This window comes from Macrobrachium rosenbergii, chromosome 42, assembly GCF_040412425.1.
Source record: "Macrobrachium rosenbergii isolate ZJJX-2024 chromosome 42, ASM4041242v1, whole genome shotgun sequence".
Lineage (NCBI taxonomy): Eukaryota > Metazoa > Arthropoda > Malacostraca > Decapoda > Palaemonidae > Macrobrachium > Macrobrachium rosenbergii.
The window spans coordinates 44,447,691-44,464,918 of NC_089782.1; the positions used below are offsets into that span (position 1 = coordinate 44,447,691).

Sequence of the window (17,228 nt, forward strand, 5' to 3'; positions counted from 1 at the left end):
GATGGTATTTTATTTTCAACCCCTGACCTGATTTTATCTCTACAGTATAAGAATTACGACTGATACAGTTTTGATATTGTGAATTGTGTTCACTGCTAACAAAAAATTGTACGCAATCTGATTTTCATTTTTTTTTAAGAAAATCCTCTCCTTTATCCCTGAAGAGAACTAAAGCAGAAGTATCAAGGAACACCTGGATAACCACGGAAGAGAGATCAGTTCTAACGAAAATTCATCGTTATCTTCAGCTTTGCCCATTTCTATACAGGGTTGCTGTTTCCTATCAGCATTCTCCACCTTCCTCTGTCTATAGTGCATCCTGCTTCTTAGACCTTTCTTCCGCATGTCATTCCATACTTTATCCTTCCATCTAAGCCTTCTCCTTCCCTCCACCTCCATACTCATAACTTTTTTACATACATGATCTTCTCTCCGCCTGACAGGACCAAAGCAATGTAGTCTTCTTTCCTGGGCCTTTTTCGAGACTTCGGCTACCTTAACTGCTCCTCTAATAAATTCATTTCTAATCCTTTCACTCCTTGTGACTCCGCACATCCACCTCATCATCCTCATCTCTACAACAAATTCTAACGAGCATTAAAAGAAAGTAATTTTTTGACATAAATTTTCAATATTTATAAGGAAGCATATCAGATCAAATTCATTCTCAGTTGACCGTATTAACCGAGTGACTCCCAACAACCTCCGGTATGCCAATGACTTCAGCGAGGCAATTTTCACCCCATGAGATGAAACTATACATCAGATATTCTCTTTCTCTCTCTCTCAGCTGCCATCTGTGGCACAAATTCATCACCAAAAAGTCGCATATTACTTGAACAACATAATCGTATTGTATGAAACCTAATTGTTATATATTCATTAATTCTAGACGTAATACAGTCAGCGAGCAATGACTACCATCACAAAATCTTAAACGAGAAAATGCAGAGCAGTATAATACATGATACAATTACCAAATTATTTTACGGGTTCACTGATTCTTATGATATTCTCTTGGCTGACGCTATTAATTAACAAGACTAGTAGCTAGAGGTTAATGTCATTGTTATTAGGAAGACCGTTGCGAAATAACAACTGATGTTTCACATTATTATTATTATTTATATTCTTTGTTATGTTTCCAAATTCTTTGAAAGTAAAATAAAACAGTGTTGTCTTACTAATCCAGTTTACACAAGAGAATATGACCAAAAAAAAAGCAAAAACAACAACGAAAAAAAAGAGGAAGTAGGTCTAGATGTCTAGATTAACTTTAAATACCATGTTTATTTCAAGAATCTTACGTTATTTATTAACACCAGGTAGCCTCTTTACTCTAATCTAATCCATACACCGAAACTGCAATAGTAGTGACAGGAAATTCCCTGATGCCCTCTGAAATTGCGGTTGAAAGTTTTTTTTAACGTCATTTTTTAAACGTAGAAACCGGTAAGAAACGCACATCGATCGCCATTGATCCTGGGCTTCCAAGCGACGGTATGTTCCATAAGGACACAGCAGGTAAGACCAGCCATATTTCAGAGTTTAATATTTTCGCTACATCAGAAGAGGAGATTATCGTTACCCTGTGAGGATGAATTATGCTAAATCGATTTCGTAACGACTTTAATCTACCATGACAGTGCTGCTACGTGTTACAGTAATAAAATCTAAGCAATGTGTTGCAGTTAAAGATGTCAGTCTTTCAAATTAGCCTTGTTGTAGGTGGTTCGTTTCGTGGTTTCACGCAAAATATTTCAAGAGCGTATATTCCTTACAAGCTCAAGTCGCTTTTCAACGAACAAAACTCCCCCAAAATTTGAATATCTGAACTCGTTTTCTATGAATCGAATGGTATTTTGATCGTTTTCCTTAGCTACCAGCGAACAGAAAACGAAGCATAACCGAGCACAAAGGAAGAACGTTCTAGTAAGCTAGAGTGGCTCGACCCGCGAAAAAACATTTCCTGTCCTGCGGTAAATTTGAAACGGTTTACTGAAACGGAATGACGTGCGATATCCGCAACTACGTTTGTTGTAACATAAAGAGATCGTAAATTAGAATAAAAGTAATGACAGTGATGTTTTTAGTTTTTTTTCTTTTATTCTGCTCTTACAGAGTTGAACTCCTCCGTAGCCCGTAGACCACTCCAAGATGCGAGTATTATCATAGTGTCTCGATAGCTGTCACCAGGAACAATATCCAGCGAGTTTTTACTATGGACCTTGATCGGTAAAGAACTGACAGATAAAATCTGTCCACATTGTCTGTACTCCTTACCGCACCTCATTGTGTGAAACTCGGCAGACATAGGCCTAGTTGTAAGTTACCCTTGGCACTCAAGTACTTCTACGCACACTAAGCCTATGGATGTGGAGATATACTTGAATACCAAAGGTCAAGGCTACGAAGCCTATGTGATTCTTCGGAGTACCGTGCAGTAAAGTTGCCAAGGATATCAAGTGGCGAACTCGCACCGGTCACCTTTCTGCCTTTCTTTGTACTCCGTCCTTGGTCCTTGCCTAAGAAAAATCTGGACCTGATGGCCCACTGCTGGGACATTCAAGGAACAAGCCTAGAACACTATTTTTACTACGATGCCTTCCAAAAAAAAAAAAAAAAAAAAAGGAGAAACAAGTTGTACCCATATAAATCACCAATAAATACAAATAAATCGACAATAAGAAAAATAATATACTTACATACATACACACACACACACACACACACACACACACACACACACACATATATATATATATATATATATATATATATATATATATATATATATATATATATATATATATATATATATAATTGATTGAATGTAATCAGCAACTTACTGTCTCTGCTGGGTGAAGGAGTTCAGATGCATCCACACCAGGCCTCATAATTATACTTCCGGGGGCCAGGTAAGTGGTGCCACATTTCCATACCACTGACTTCCACTCTCGCCTAAATTTTATATTCATTCAATCATCGTAAAATCTAACGTATACATAAAAAAAATACATGCTTTTCTTTACTGCCTAAAGATCATTTGCGTAAACATATGTTAAACGAAAAACCCAAATGTTTACCATCACGTGGTCTATTGACATCCAACAACTTCAATGGTAATGAGACTATTATATATAGATCTAAACATTAAACGCATTTGCAATATCACTTTGCAAAGAACTTCCATTATCAAGTTAATCACAGTTACTTTTACATTTATTAAAAGAATTCTAAATAGATATGAATTACCTTAATTAGTCGGAAACCTAGAGCTGTCGTTGTTATTGTCTGCATTTCACATATTACTCAAGACATCGGTCAATGGACTTCTATACTGCTTCTTGCATTGGGACGGAAACAACTATTCTTTGATAGTTCTTATATTCAGTCGTTATTATATGAACATACATATAAATACGCAAATGACTAAGAATATAAGTCAATGAATCACATGATATAAGAAAAAATATATTTAAACACAATAAACCCCAAAAAGAGTGTGAAAAATTTTTTCCACACTTGGTGTGGCAGACAGTAAAATGAAGACGCCACTTCTCCACCTGATCATGTTGTGCATGAAAACTTTCACACCGGAGGCCACATTTCTACGTTTTAGCACTCAGCCACATTAGGGCCGTCTCTATACATAAAACAGCTTAATCTAAACCAGAAAACCAGCCAGCTCGTATATCCTAACGACTTCACTCGGTGTTTTCATACGAAGAGTCACAAATAACTTTTCATTTGATAAGGGCTCTAATAAATCTGTATTCAAGGCTATATCAGCTTTCAGGAGACTAAACGACTCTAATTGATCGTTGCCACAGTTTCCGGACTTAGAGGTAAATAAACGAGAAATACCAGACTAATCTTGTATTTAATGTGGCGTCACATGAACAGGAACATACAATATAGGCTACACATTCTGTATTCACTTTTATCACCAAATAGAAGCTAATTGGTAGAGTCTTGTGGCATATTTAAAAAAAGAGAAACACTCACACACAGTAATCACTCTGGTGTAACACCGCCTTGCCACCAATGTTTAAAATACTGTAAGTTGTTGTTAAAGTGCTCAGATTATGAAGTGCTTACAAGTTACAAGAGTTAAGAAAGTGTGGACTAGGCATATGATTCAGGGATCTGCAAAGAAGAAGAAAAGGGACAAGAAACTATTGAGACTACGGCGAGCTCTTGAAAAATGGATATAATTTGTCTTTCTTTCATAAGGAGAGTCAACGGGCTGATGATGAGAATTTTGGTTTACATGAATAAACTGAGAATATAAAATTGAAAAAAAGCACGAGGACGCCATTTAGGCAACCATATTTTTCGTAACTAAGCCATTTCATTTAGCCTTTGCAGGTAAACTAATATTCTAAACCATTTTAATAGGCTAAAGCCTAGAGCCTGTGCAGCTAAATCACTACATCAAATCACAGCCTTTGGAACTTGACCATCTTAAAGACACATGCATTTCTTGGCCAAGCTATACTGATAGATAAAAGTTTTTGCAGCCAACGTATTCCAATAGACCTAAGCATTTGTAATCAAGCTATTTCGATAGGCCTAAACTAATTTTACGGTAGGGCTTTGGCGCGGCTTGGCGTAGTTTATTTTGATTCGGGAAGAGAGAGAGAGAGAGAGAGAGAGAGAGAGAGAGAGAGAGAGAGATGTTTAAAGCCATCTTCTCGGTAGCTATCATTGGAAAGATAAGTACTGAAACGCAAATATTTTGTGTTTGTTATTTTACACAGATTTGCTGGAATGAATATATCACCATTAGATCATGAAGAGTCTAGTAATGAGTGATGTAAGAAATCAAAATGCTTCAAACTTTATGAGCACAAGCCAGTGATAATGGCAAAGGTTATGCGCATTAAGAATTCGTGCTTTTTTCTGCAGATGGTGAGCTGGTGCTGTCATGACTGTTCTTTATACTCTTCTTACCTAGCTATAAGGGAAGGTTACGATTTCGACAGGATGAGATTAAGAACGAAAGAAGTATATCATCAGAAGAGACAGATTTTATTATTTAAAAGTACTTTGTAAATTCTCATTTGCTTTTAATGGGAGAACTGACTGTTCAGTACAGATTGTTCCCCAAATTAAAAATGCTTTATATAAAAGATTTTTATAAAAAAAGAAAGACGTTTTGCATATTACTTTAGTTATCCCTTTTACGGAATTGTTATTTTTAAGACGCAAGTGGCTGCTATATCTAGTTTTTGGCGGAAATAAAGCAAGCGCCACCTAGCGCTTGTTTGGAAGCTCCGTCTTGAATTCCGATCTTCATTAAACTCACCCCCGCACACATAACCCATTTTTAAAGCAAGATCCGTTCGGAATGAGAATGTTTATTTTTTTATACTTCAAAGGTAAGAGAGGCAGTTGATTACAAGTTCATTTTACGGTTGAAAACCTTGAACTGACTAAATATCCGAAGAAAAAACCACGTCCTCTCGCATCCATCGAACATTCGACTCCCCGCCATCTAGTGACTGGTTTCGCGCGCGTAACATCCCCTCCGTCCGCGGGGTTTCCCCCTTGAATCATCTCTTGTTGTCCGAATGACAACAGTCGTCGCCGGCGTCTCCTGACGAGAGCGTTACGCTGCAGGACCAAGCTTTTCCTGACTTAAATCTCGGACTCCCATTTTCGCCGTTGAGAATCATGGGCTGCGAAGAGGAGGTCCTCCGCATCAAGAAGAAGCTGGACAAGATGACGTCCAGCGACGGTGTTAGTGGATAAGTGTGCCCTTGTATACGAGTGTGTGTGTGCGAAGGGACCCAGATGCTTTTGTGTTCATGTCACTTAGGCGGAGTTGAAAGGAGTGCATGGGCAGTTTCGGGGGAGAGCCCAGGCCATTTCGGGCCTCAATGAGACCCCTTATCGGACTCTTATCCCTTAAGGTGGGGGCGGTCACCTTTGGGGGTTGGAACGTTGCCAGCCAGGGGGTTTTGATGTCGAATTTCGGGGTTTTTGGTGAAATCGTGACGTGAATGGGGCTGACAGTTTCGAAGAATGATGATCTGCGAAGGCGTCAGGTGAACTGTAATCCATGTCAAGAGAATAATACCAGGCCTTTTGGGCCACAGTTCTTTGCTAATTGTCATTAGCTTAGTTAAAGGCCTAACGTTTTGTAAAGCAGTTTGGCCAAATTTGAATGACGTCGGTATTAGGACTGGGCTTTGAATATTGGCTACTTGCTAGCCTACTGGAGGTTGAGGTCTAGGCTATTAACAAGGCCTCCTTATCCTAATGACGTTCATTATTTTCGTGCAGAGTGATATTAAGTTTTATTTTTGTGCAAAGTAATATTATCTTGAGCTAGCCTACAAGCAGTTTGGGAAAGTGATGTTGACCAAAGTTGTTACTTTTTAGCCAAGGACACAACGAGGCCAGTTATCATTATAGTGAAATGTTATTTAGTGCAGTGATGGACATTCGGCTCTAGCCTAGGGTAGTCCTGCTCCCAGCCCACTTATCTCGCCAACCACTTCAACTTGTCCTGACCCAGGACAAGTGATCGTACCCCACTCATAAAGTGATCTCATCTGCTTTTATTTCCATCTTAGATCCTCAATTTGTGACCAGCAATATCCTGAATTGTTACAAGGTCTTAAGACATGTAAATTATATATATAATATATGTGTATATATATATATATATAATATATATATATATATATATATATATATATATATATATATATATATATATATATATATATATATATATATATATATATATATATATATATATATATACCCAACTCATAAAGTGATCTCATCTGCTTTTATTTCCATCTTAGATCCTCAATTTGTGACCATCAATACCCTGAATTGTTACAAGGTCTTAAGACATGTAAATTATATATATATATATATATATATATATATATATATATATATATATATATATATATATATATAAAAGGGAAAAAATATAATATTTTTGTAACAAATTTTGTTAAATCATCATTACCAACAACATCCACATCCTGAAAAAATTGCTGTAAATAGCCCATATACAGATAATATGCAATAGACCTGTATAATGTTTACAAAACTTTACGCCAGGCTACAAAGAGGATAGTCATTTCTTGGTGTCACAAAGAAAATTATGATAAATAGCCCATATACAGTTTATGTGCTATAGGCATATAAAATGTATACAGAAATTTACACGAGGCTGCAAAGAGGACAGTTATATTTTCTAGATGTGGACACCAGCAGGTTTTTTTGTTTTTATGCCTACCATTTATATATTTCCTGTATATAAATGTACTTTGGATGTTTGTGGGTTTGCAGTGTTTTTCACATTTTATTCTGATGAACTATTTATTGTATTGCATATTTGATCAAAATCAGAGATCACCGATGGAAATAAAAGTGAAGTGAGGTCGTATCTACCAGTGCGCAAATGTAACTGTGAAAAAAGATTGCTTAATGCTTCTTGGCTATTTTTGGTCTGTGAAGTTTGTTTAGGATGATAATTGACTAATATAGCTTTCCAATTCTCAACATGGCATCTCGTGAAGTCAAAGCCTGTTTTCTAATTTGTATTAGGCTATAAAACTAGTCTGCACCTAAGGCTAAATAGTTGGACGAGTCATTTTACTGAAAAAGCAGACAAGTTGTCTTTACCAGTTTGCTCACTGAAAATTAATATAGGTTTGGCATGGCTGCCATAACAGCATCAGAGTATATTGTGAGCAAGGACATTATCACCGTGTACAGCAGAGTGCAAGTGAAGATAAGTGTGAATGAGAATGAAATCAAGAATAGTTTAAATAAAGTGTCACAGTACACAACAGAATTAACAACTTGATTATCATCTGGTCTTTGGTATTATACAGACTTTAACCAAATTAAAGTATCATTAATTCTCATGGCTAATAAAACCAAAAGTATCAGCTAGTGATTTATAACAGTTATGACATATTAGGGAAATGATAGACACTGCTAAATTGGAGAATGCCAGGTATAGTTTCATTTGAAGTAGAAAAAATGTAGATAAATCGCAGTCCTATTGTAAGTGCTATGTAGCGAAAAATAATTATTTAAACTTGAAGTATTTTGTGACATATTAAAACATTGTAATTATATAAGGTACACTACACATTAAAACATTGTATTAATATAAGGTACACTACACACATCTTATTGTGAACTTTACACATTTGTATGAATAAACTGATGCTCCTGTACTAACCCATATCGTTCAACAAATTTGGGCTGTTTGTCTGTACGTATGAATGATTCTGCTATGATGTTAATTATGTTTGGGGTGAAATGCCAGCAAGTGGATTTTTATAGTGGGAGTCAGTGCAGATTTTATAATTTAATTTTCTTAGGCTACAACTGGTCTTCACAGGAAATATAGTTTTGGACTGTATTTGCAGTAATAATTAAGTAATTTGGTTAATAAGGCTAGAATAATTTTGACTGATAAGTTACCTTACTTCTCTTACAAGCATGGTAACCTGTTGATAACTTTAGTGTTTATCCTTCCGTGAAAACTTTAGGATCGACTTAGGAGACGGGGGGGACGAATGAAACCTAATTCTGGCGTTAGGTGAATTCAGTGTTGAGTCTAATTGCGTAGGTGCCTAAACCTCTGTAAACTTAATTGAAGGTAAGACTACTTCTGTAGATGTGTAAACCTCTGTTGTTCAGGTTCAACTTTTTTTTTTGTTCACTGCAGCACAATATATCCTGTTAATTAATAAATGTAACCTACTTGTTCAGAAAAACAGCTTTAGGTTTAATTCTGATTGAATGTGTTTTGATTAGCTTAACTTGGCTAAGAACTGTCAGTTTAGATTAGTTTTGGTTCATTTGAAAGAAATAATTTTTTCTTGAAATGATGAACAAAAGTATTTCAGATAAATACATTACTATTCTGTCAGTGTTGATTTGGTCATATACATTGAATTAGTTTTCACACAACCTAATTTAAATTGGTAGGACTATCATGTTCAGGTTGTAAGAGCACTTAATAATCAAGATTGACTGGATGAAATTTAAGCCTTTAGCCTTGTAGGATAACCTTTGTTTCATTCACGAATAACATAATTAGCTAAATTAATTGATACTTGTTCTTTTGGTAATGAAGAACATTGCCTTTTATGTAAGTGTATTCCATAGTGCAAGCTAGAATTGGTTGTTGAACCTTGGTCGAGTTTAGACATGTTACTGTGCTCTGATTGACCATCAAGTTCAAACTTTTTATCTTATTTATTGTATGTCTGGTGTTTTTGGTTTTTGATCGACATTGACTGTGAAGAACAAAAGGTATGAGGACAAAAGTGGATGTTTGCCCACTTTTATGTCCTTGGTATAAATATAACCAGCTTTGTTGTTCTTCATTGGTGTTAGGAATGTGCTGGCTCATCTCCTTTGCATTGGAAAGGTTGGGCAGTATCAGAGTAAAGCCAAAAGATGCCTACCAATTTCTTTGAAAGGGATTATTCAGCCATTGATACCTCTGAATTGTTTCTGCTCCATCCTCCTGAACTTGTCTGTTTCTCTGTCTACCGTCATCTTTTGCAAGATGATGATACTGTGAGGGTAGCCAGTCAGCCTGCACTCTGACATTGCTGAGCAAGGTGCACCTGCTCCCCTTGGTGAGACAGCAGTATTTGTTCACGGTTTGTCAACACCTACCAGTGCTTTGATGATGGCTTTGCTGGAGTACTGACAGAGGTGTATTCTTGGTATTCTAAGTGTTATAAGTGATCCATCTTTCGCTTGTGTTCCGCTACCATTTCTGCAAAGGAACTAGGTGCTGTTTAGCTTCTTGTAGCAGTTGTCTTAACTGTGGGGATACCACCATAGTATCAGTCAAAGGTTGTACTCCTTTGATGCTGCTTCCAGAAAAGAGTGTGGAGATAGAGTAAGGTGAAAAAACACGAGCAAATCTGTTTCCTCTTCCTTGTCATCAAGCTCTTCCTCCTTATCTTCTGCCTCATTGTCCTTCCATAGGAAGAAGAGGAGGAGGTCTCAAAAGCCCTCTCCCAAGAAGTTCCATCAGACTTCAAGTAAATGCATACCTGCATTTTGAGTTGATGATGGCTCTCCTTCAGCTGTGGTTGGGAATTCTCCCACAGGAAGTAGTGACACAGGGTTGTCTGAGTGTTTTTCAAACAGTGTCTCCCTGTATATGCCTACAACACTTCTAAAATGTGAGGACTTTCCTGGCCTCTTCCTGTTTGTACTTCTGTCGAGGTACGCAGAGAATAGTCTGATGATGCTGCTTGCCTCAAGCACACCATGCAGTTCCTGATGCCAAAGGAAAGAATGTTTGCACCGAGGAATACGCTTACATGTTTGTATATCGTGGAAAAGTACAAAGTACAGTACAGTACATTAAACACTTGTGTGATTTTGGTTGAAAATTTGTTGTTTATTATATGAATAATTTTGGTTATTGAAAGATTATTGATTGTTTTTCAGTTGCATTTTTGTGTTGCTTCTACTGTATGTATAAGTTGTAGCCAACTTGCTATATTCCCTTATGATCAAAAGATGTCTGTAAAACTGTGCCTGAAATATCCTTGGTTAGTTGAAGGAAGGAAAAAAAATAGAGACAGACAGTGACAACACTTATATGTTGACCTATTAGTTCTAAAGTGTTCAGTATTATGTGGAATGTTGTGGAAGAGGCTGGAAGTTCATCAATGCTTGATAGTAACAGAAAAAATCCAAGGAGGGAGAGAAAGTACTTGGGTATTGACGTACGTTAAAGAATATGAAGAAGAGGATATTAAATGGAAAAAGGAATTTTTGCTTTTTTGATTGAACTGAACTCCAGGCTTTCAAGTTAGTCAAACCATGATAGTCATGTGGAGGCTGTGAAATATTTTTCTTCTAGTATTTTTCAAATAGAATTCAGTGAACTAGAATATTTTGTTGACAAAATACACTTGGCTGAAAGCTACTGTGTAAAGATATACATTGATTTTGTGTTGAGTTTTTCTGCATCATATATACCTAAAAGATGCTGGGTAGTTTAGTGTGGAAACTGGGAAATTACTGTGGAATATCTTGAATGTTCAAGTTTGACTCTACTATAAGGTCTATGTTACTTATCACATTTTGCCACTTATCTGAAGGCTGGACCCATGAAGCATCTGATAAACTATTGGGGTACAGTATGTTGTCGAGTTAGTATAAACACTGTCCAGTTGCATACAAGACCAAATGTCAAAATTATTCGGTTATATCTCCTGAAACTAATAGCATAATATAATTTATAGTGTTGCTCATACAGTGTGTGTTTGAAAAGATAATGAATATATCTTTTTTTCTCTTGAATGATACTCAGTATTCTGTATGCCCTTTTTTCAGCTTGTTAAAATTGGCCTGACAGTATCTTAATGTGTAACCAGACTGTGTATACCCATCATTAGGAAGTGAAGCTGATTCTCATAGCACTTTTCACATTTCAGGACCAAACACAGGCACTAGAAATTTTGAAAGTGCTGCAGGGACTCCCAATAAACTTTCAGGTTTGTATGATTTTTTATATTCTTTTGTATAGAACTGCTCATTGTTTAAAGTAGTTGTCATTTGCTATAAAAACTTGAATGATAAACAGTGTTTGAATGTTACTGTGTTGTACTACAGTGAATATAAAAAAACTACAGGTGCTGTCCAAAACACGTATTGGGATGACTGTGAACGCTCTGCGCAAAGCCTCTTCAGATGAGGAAGTAATATCTACAGCCAAACAACTCATTAAGAATTGGAAGAAATTTGTTCCAGGTGTGTATTTAGATACAGTATTAATTGTTTAAAAGCATAATGTATTTTCTGATACAACCCATTGCTTTTACTATTGCCAACCTGCAGCCAGCAGCTCTTGTAGATGCACTATAAAGAAAAGATGAGACCCACCAACTGATTTGGTATACATCATGGACAATTTTACCTTGAGTGGTGTTAGGTTATTCCCTTTGTTGTCTAGACTAACTACAAGAAATTTGGGGCTTGTATTAAAAATGTAGATTCTACTATAAAGTATTTAATTTTGTTTCAGGGCAACTCCATGAGTTGCCTAAAGGGTTTAGTGGGAAGGGTTTCTTCTTAAATTGAAATAAGTGACTTGGGTGCTGAGGACTGTGATCATCTCTGTTGAAATGACTGTGTACTAGCAAGGGGTCATGGAATATTACCTTATAGCAATAGGGTCATAGTTGTGTTGTGATGGGCTGCAGTCCTTCTCATATGCAGAAAGACCAGGCCATAGTCTTACATTTTTAGTGTTATGCAGATGAAATCTTTAGATGCAATACTAGCAGATGTAGACATCACTTCTGTGCAGTAACATTACCAGAGTGGTAACATCTACGTTCCATTTACAGGGTAGAGGTCAGGAGACTTTATTCCCATACAGTAATTTAGGATGTTTGAAACTGAGAAAGTTCGCTTTGTGCTTTTAGGAACACTTACCTTAGCCAGAGAGGTGACGTTCAGATCAGATTGCTGTTGGCCAATAAACACAGACACTCTTGATAAGCGTCATGGTTTCCCAGAGATACATCCACACAGACCTGAAAGATTAATGGCAAGGTCCTCATTATACCCTACCTCAACTGATGAGTGGGAAATTTGAACGGTGCAGTCAGTAGCTGAGGGGAAATAGCTTGAGTCTTCACTACCAGTCGTGGATTTATGATAAACGGATGTTCGTCTAACCTCAAATCATAGAATCTAGTGATATCTTCTATAAAGAGAATAAGGGTAGTCTTTAGGGATGAAAATTTTAATGATGTTGAAGCCAGAGACTCATAAGCTAGATTGGCTAGTTGTCCAAGAAATAGAGATTCATTTCAGCTAGAAGGTCCAAGGTGTACCCGTCTGCTCCCTGATAGTTGTGTCAGGAAAGTTGTATATCCCCTTATGACAGTCCCTGAACTACTGGCAAGTGAATGGTGTTTGTAGAAGTAAGTTATAGTATTTGGTTTGGTTTTTAACGCCTCGCATAACCTGAACAAGAAGTTTCAGGGATACTGCCTTGGTGTCTCCAGGGTAGGCTGAGTCATTAGTTTGTAGAGGAACCATCAGAAGTGAATCCCCATAGGGGGGGTTAGTGCTGTCAGTGCACCTCATGTGATGCACTGTAGACATTACTGAAGGTTCTTATGCAGCATTTCTTCAGCCCCTAGTTGCAACCCCTCTCATTCCTTTCACTCTATGCCTGTTCTCATTCTCTTTTTTCCGTCTCCAAAGACTTGATTCTTAGTGCAATTGCGAGGTTTTTCCCGTTACACCTTTAAAACTTTTACTCTCAATTTTTGTTTGTGCTGAATGACTTCATAGGTCCCAGCGCTTGGCCTCTGGCCTTGATTCTCTATTCTGTTCTGTTAGAAGTGAACCTGCCAGTTCTTCATGGCTCAAGAGGCAGACAGGCAAAGTTGAGCGTTCTAAGATAAACAGTTGTTCAGTGCTGTACTTACAATGGCTGGTAATGCAGTTACAGCGTATCCAACCCATGAAGGAAAATTATTTAAGGAGTCTGGAAAAAGTATACCTAAAACTCTGTTGGTCCATTGGACTACCAACTTGATTGGCCTTGATGTATGGGATGCATACCCTGCCAGTTTGTTGGTTTCTCCTTTTCTCTGGAGTGTGTCTACTGGAAATGGTAACTGCTAGATTAGATTATAGTAAATTGGAGTGGTTTTAAGAATGGATTTTAGTACACTACAGGCAGTCCCTGATTTATGGTTGAGTTCCGTTCCTGGGGTGTGACTGAAGTCGGAAAATGACATAAGTCGGAACACGGTATTAAAAAAGCTATTAAAACAAAAAAAAAGTGATGAACTGGCAAACACACATGTGAGGCCTTTGCTTGGTATTGCTACACCATGTAAGCGACCCAGAGTAGGTCATTGTCAGGTCAGCTGCATGCTCAGAAACTAGTTCCAGTCTTTCCTCACTTACAGTGCCGTAAGATTGAAACAGCGTAACTTCGGAACATCCGCCATAACCTGGAACTGAGTTTTTTTAATATATTTGGAAAGCACTGTGAAATCGGAATGACGTAAGTCGAGTCCTACATAACCCGTGGACTGCCTGTATACATTATGTATATGGTAGAACTTCCCTATATATGTTTTCTGGCACTAAACATGCTTAAATGATAGTAAATTAATTTTGGTAACCTATTTGGTGTCATGCAAGGACCATGCTTTATCAATTATTGTGCAGCACCAAGAAAAAGAAAAGTTAGACATAATATATGTATTTCATCTGTGCTGTTAATCATTACATAATTATTTATTCATATGGGTATACAAACCATCGCCTTTTTTGCCGGAATATTCCTCAGTGGTGAGCTGGAATTGGTCATTTGAACTTGGTGATAAAGTAGTTAATTGGTGGTGGTTGGTGAGTGGGGGGAAACCTCATCTCACCAGCCATCAGGAGAGTATTGTTTCTTTTGTCACTTTTGAGTCAGGACTTCTTGTATTGCTCCAGCTGACTGCTGTAGAAACTCTTTCTATAGTTAGTGTGTATGGAGAATTTCTCTTGTTTACATCTTGGATGTCTCAAAAATTAAATATCATGTGTGTTAAAGATGTGATCATGTGTGGTAACTTCATGTCTGCTGTGCCTGTGGATCCTGACCAATATTGTTCCATTTGTGGGGGGGTAATACCTACAGTCTTGATCTATTGTTTGAGGAATGTTCAGTTTGGTTCCCTTTGCAGTAGAAAAGGATTGCTCTCTCCTCCATCCCTGCTTCTTCCATGTGTATACCTCTGACCTATTCTAAGGGGTATACACGGGATGATGCTGGGTAACCAACACCCACTCTCCTTTGCAAATAGTCAGGTTTGTGTACTAGGCTATCCTCAGGTGAAACTCACCTCTCGCTCCTGCTATGTTGGCTACTCCAGGGATGTTGACAATTGATTACTTGCCAATGTGGCCTTCCCTTTGTATTCTGGGGAGTCCATCTGCTTCCTCTCTGGACTATTTAGCTTTGTCTAAATCTTCAGTGTATGTCTGTTAGTGCACAGCGTATGTCCATTGTTACTGCACTTGCTAAAGAGCTTAACTTTTTGAGCCTCTGGTAGCAGGTGTCATACTTGTTGGAATTGCTCTTGCAGCTTTTACTGTGGCTTGTGCTGAGTATTCCTCATCTTGACCAGTTCTCCACTGGCGTGTGTATGGAGTAAGATGAAGGAGCCCATGCACACTTCTTCCTTGCTCACACATCTGTGGATGGGACATGTAACTTAGGTAGGGTTGAATCAGGTTCCCTGAGTGTGCTCAGGACCCCAAGTCTTCTCATCCCTTCTTTGACATGCCTTGGTTGAATGGTAGATTGGCTGGTTCCTCTCTTCCCTCTTCCTTCTCTTTCTCCCTTTGTGAGGCAGAAGCTCATCCCTATAGTGGACAGATAGAAAGTTATCCCTATAATAGACAGATAGAAGGTTGCAAGAGTCAGCACTCTCCCGCTGACTATTGAGACTAGGGACCTGACATTTCCAGTGGGAGATTCAACTTACTTACCAGTCTGTTGATAGTCTACCTCCAACGTAAGGAGTTGCCCTTAGGAGTAAATCAAATTTAATGCAGTCTATATATTTCCTAGGCATACAAACCTAAGCCTTGTATCATAATCACACCCAAACTTCCCCACTTAGTTCCTGATGCCAAAAGAAAGTGCTTGATAATGGTAGGTGAACCTCATTCACCCACCTACCACCAAGTTTCAACAACGATTCCAGTGTGCTGCTTAGAAGTACTACTTAAAAGGCTATAGTTTGTATACCTATGGAAAATACCAATTACTAAAGTAAATTGATATGCATATTGTAGATCACTGAGTTTTGGTAAATACAGTAATGTTTTTTTATTCCAGACAAAAAGGATGACGACGATAAAGATGGAAAGGAGGAGAAGAAAAAAGAGAAAGAGGATAAGGAAAAGAAAAGTGCCAGCAATGGTAACAGTAGTAGCAGTAGCAGTGGCAATTCAAAACCTGTTACATTCCCCAATGCAGCTCCACCCACAACTGATTCTTTGCGACTCAAATGCCGTGAGATGATAGCTAATGCATTAAAATCAACTGGTGAGTTAGTTTTATGATGTGATAGTCTTTGCATATAGCAGATTACATTACTTGTTACATGTAACTTAGAGATTTATGGTAGTTTCATGTTTTTTATTTTTGGGGAGATCTTGGCAAATTTTCATCTATATGAGGACATAATTTTTTCTAATATTTTAGGGTTTTATTTTGTGTGTCAGAGATGTTTCTTTTGTAGTATTTTCTTTGAGTTAAATACAGTACTCTCTCCCATATCCTCATTAATAGAGCCAAGGCCCTTGCAAATAGTGGTAATTTCCAGATATGATAAAAAAAACACTGCAAATGTAAAATGGCAACTTTGTACGGTACCTTAACTCCCCTGACCTTGTCAATATCACATGACCCTAAACACTAAATATGCTTATAAACAACAACCATCATACTAAATTGAAAAATTGACACAAAAGCCAATTTTCCATCTTATGGGAATATTTTTAACAAAATTACTGTTTAAATACTCTGAAAATAAAAAACAACCCCTTTTTTTTTAATCTCTTGCACACAACACACCACACAATATTGTGGGTGTATTGGAGGTACTGTGCACCACTGTAAAACACAGGTATCAGTTTGTTGTATCATTTTGCTTAAGCAAAATCCCGTAAACCTAACGTATAAAAACACACTGTACACAAAAGAGTAAACCTCTTATTTTTTTTTTTTTTTTTTTTTTTGTCTTGTACCCAACACAATACAGCAGGTGTAATGTATACACATTGTACTACTGTAAAGCACATGTATTGCTTTGTTTTTCCTGTTTTGCCTAAACACAGTATTGTAAACACTAACATTTAAAAATACTTTGTACACATTAAAAGCAAACCCCTTTTTTACTTGCATGAATCGCGTAATATGGTAGGTGTACTGTACATACAATACACTGCCATACAGTATAACATGGGTATCACTTTGTTTTCCTATTTTGCCTAAACACATTAAGAAATATAACTCTTAAAAAACAAATCTTTTTCTCTCTTGCTTGTGTGCACTGCCAAAATTGCTTACAATGGCCGGACTTTTAAAAACTTGCAAGGAGGTTTACAAGGCTGCCTCATTCCCCTCTTCCTCCCCCTCCTCCAGCTTGACTGTATTGTCAAGATCGGTATCG

General features: G+C 37.4%; 1 protein-coding gene across 5 annotated transcripts in view; it reads left to right on the forward strand.

The window, feature by feature from the left end:
* The first annotated feature begins 5,535 nt into the window (after positions 1-5,535).
* The window catches only part of TfIIS (RNA polymerase II elongation factor), a 28,949-nt gene continuing 17,256 nt past the window's right edge, over positions 5,536-17,228 (forward strand). The window contains exons 1-4 of one of the 5 annotated variants that reach the window (XM_067086333.1): positions 5,536-5,745; positions 11,463-11,522; positions 11,661-11,778; positions 15,890-16,099. In XM_067086333.1, the coding sequence (XP_066942434.1) occupies positions 5,680-5,745; positions 11,463-11,522; positions 11,661-11,778; positions 15,890-16,099 (454 nt within the window). In that variant the 5' untranslated portion in view covers positions 5,536-5,679. Of the gene's footprint in view, positions 5,746-5,786; positions 5,919-5,993; positions 6,054-10,467; positions 11,178-11,462; positions 11,523-11,660; positions 11,779-15,889; positions 16,100-17,228 lie in introns of those variants that run through there. The other 4 variants (XM_067086332.1, XM_067086334.1, XM_067086335.1 and 1 more) reach the window with 4 other exon arrangements.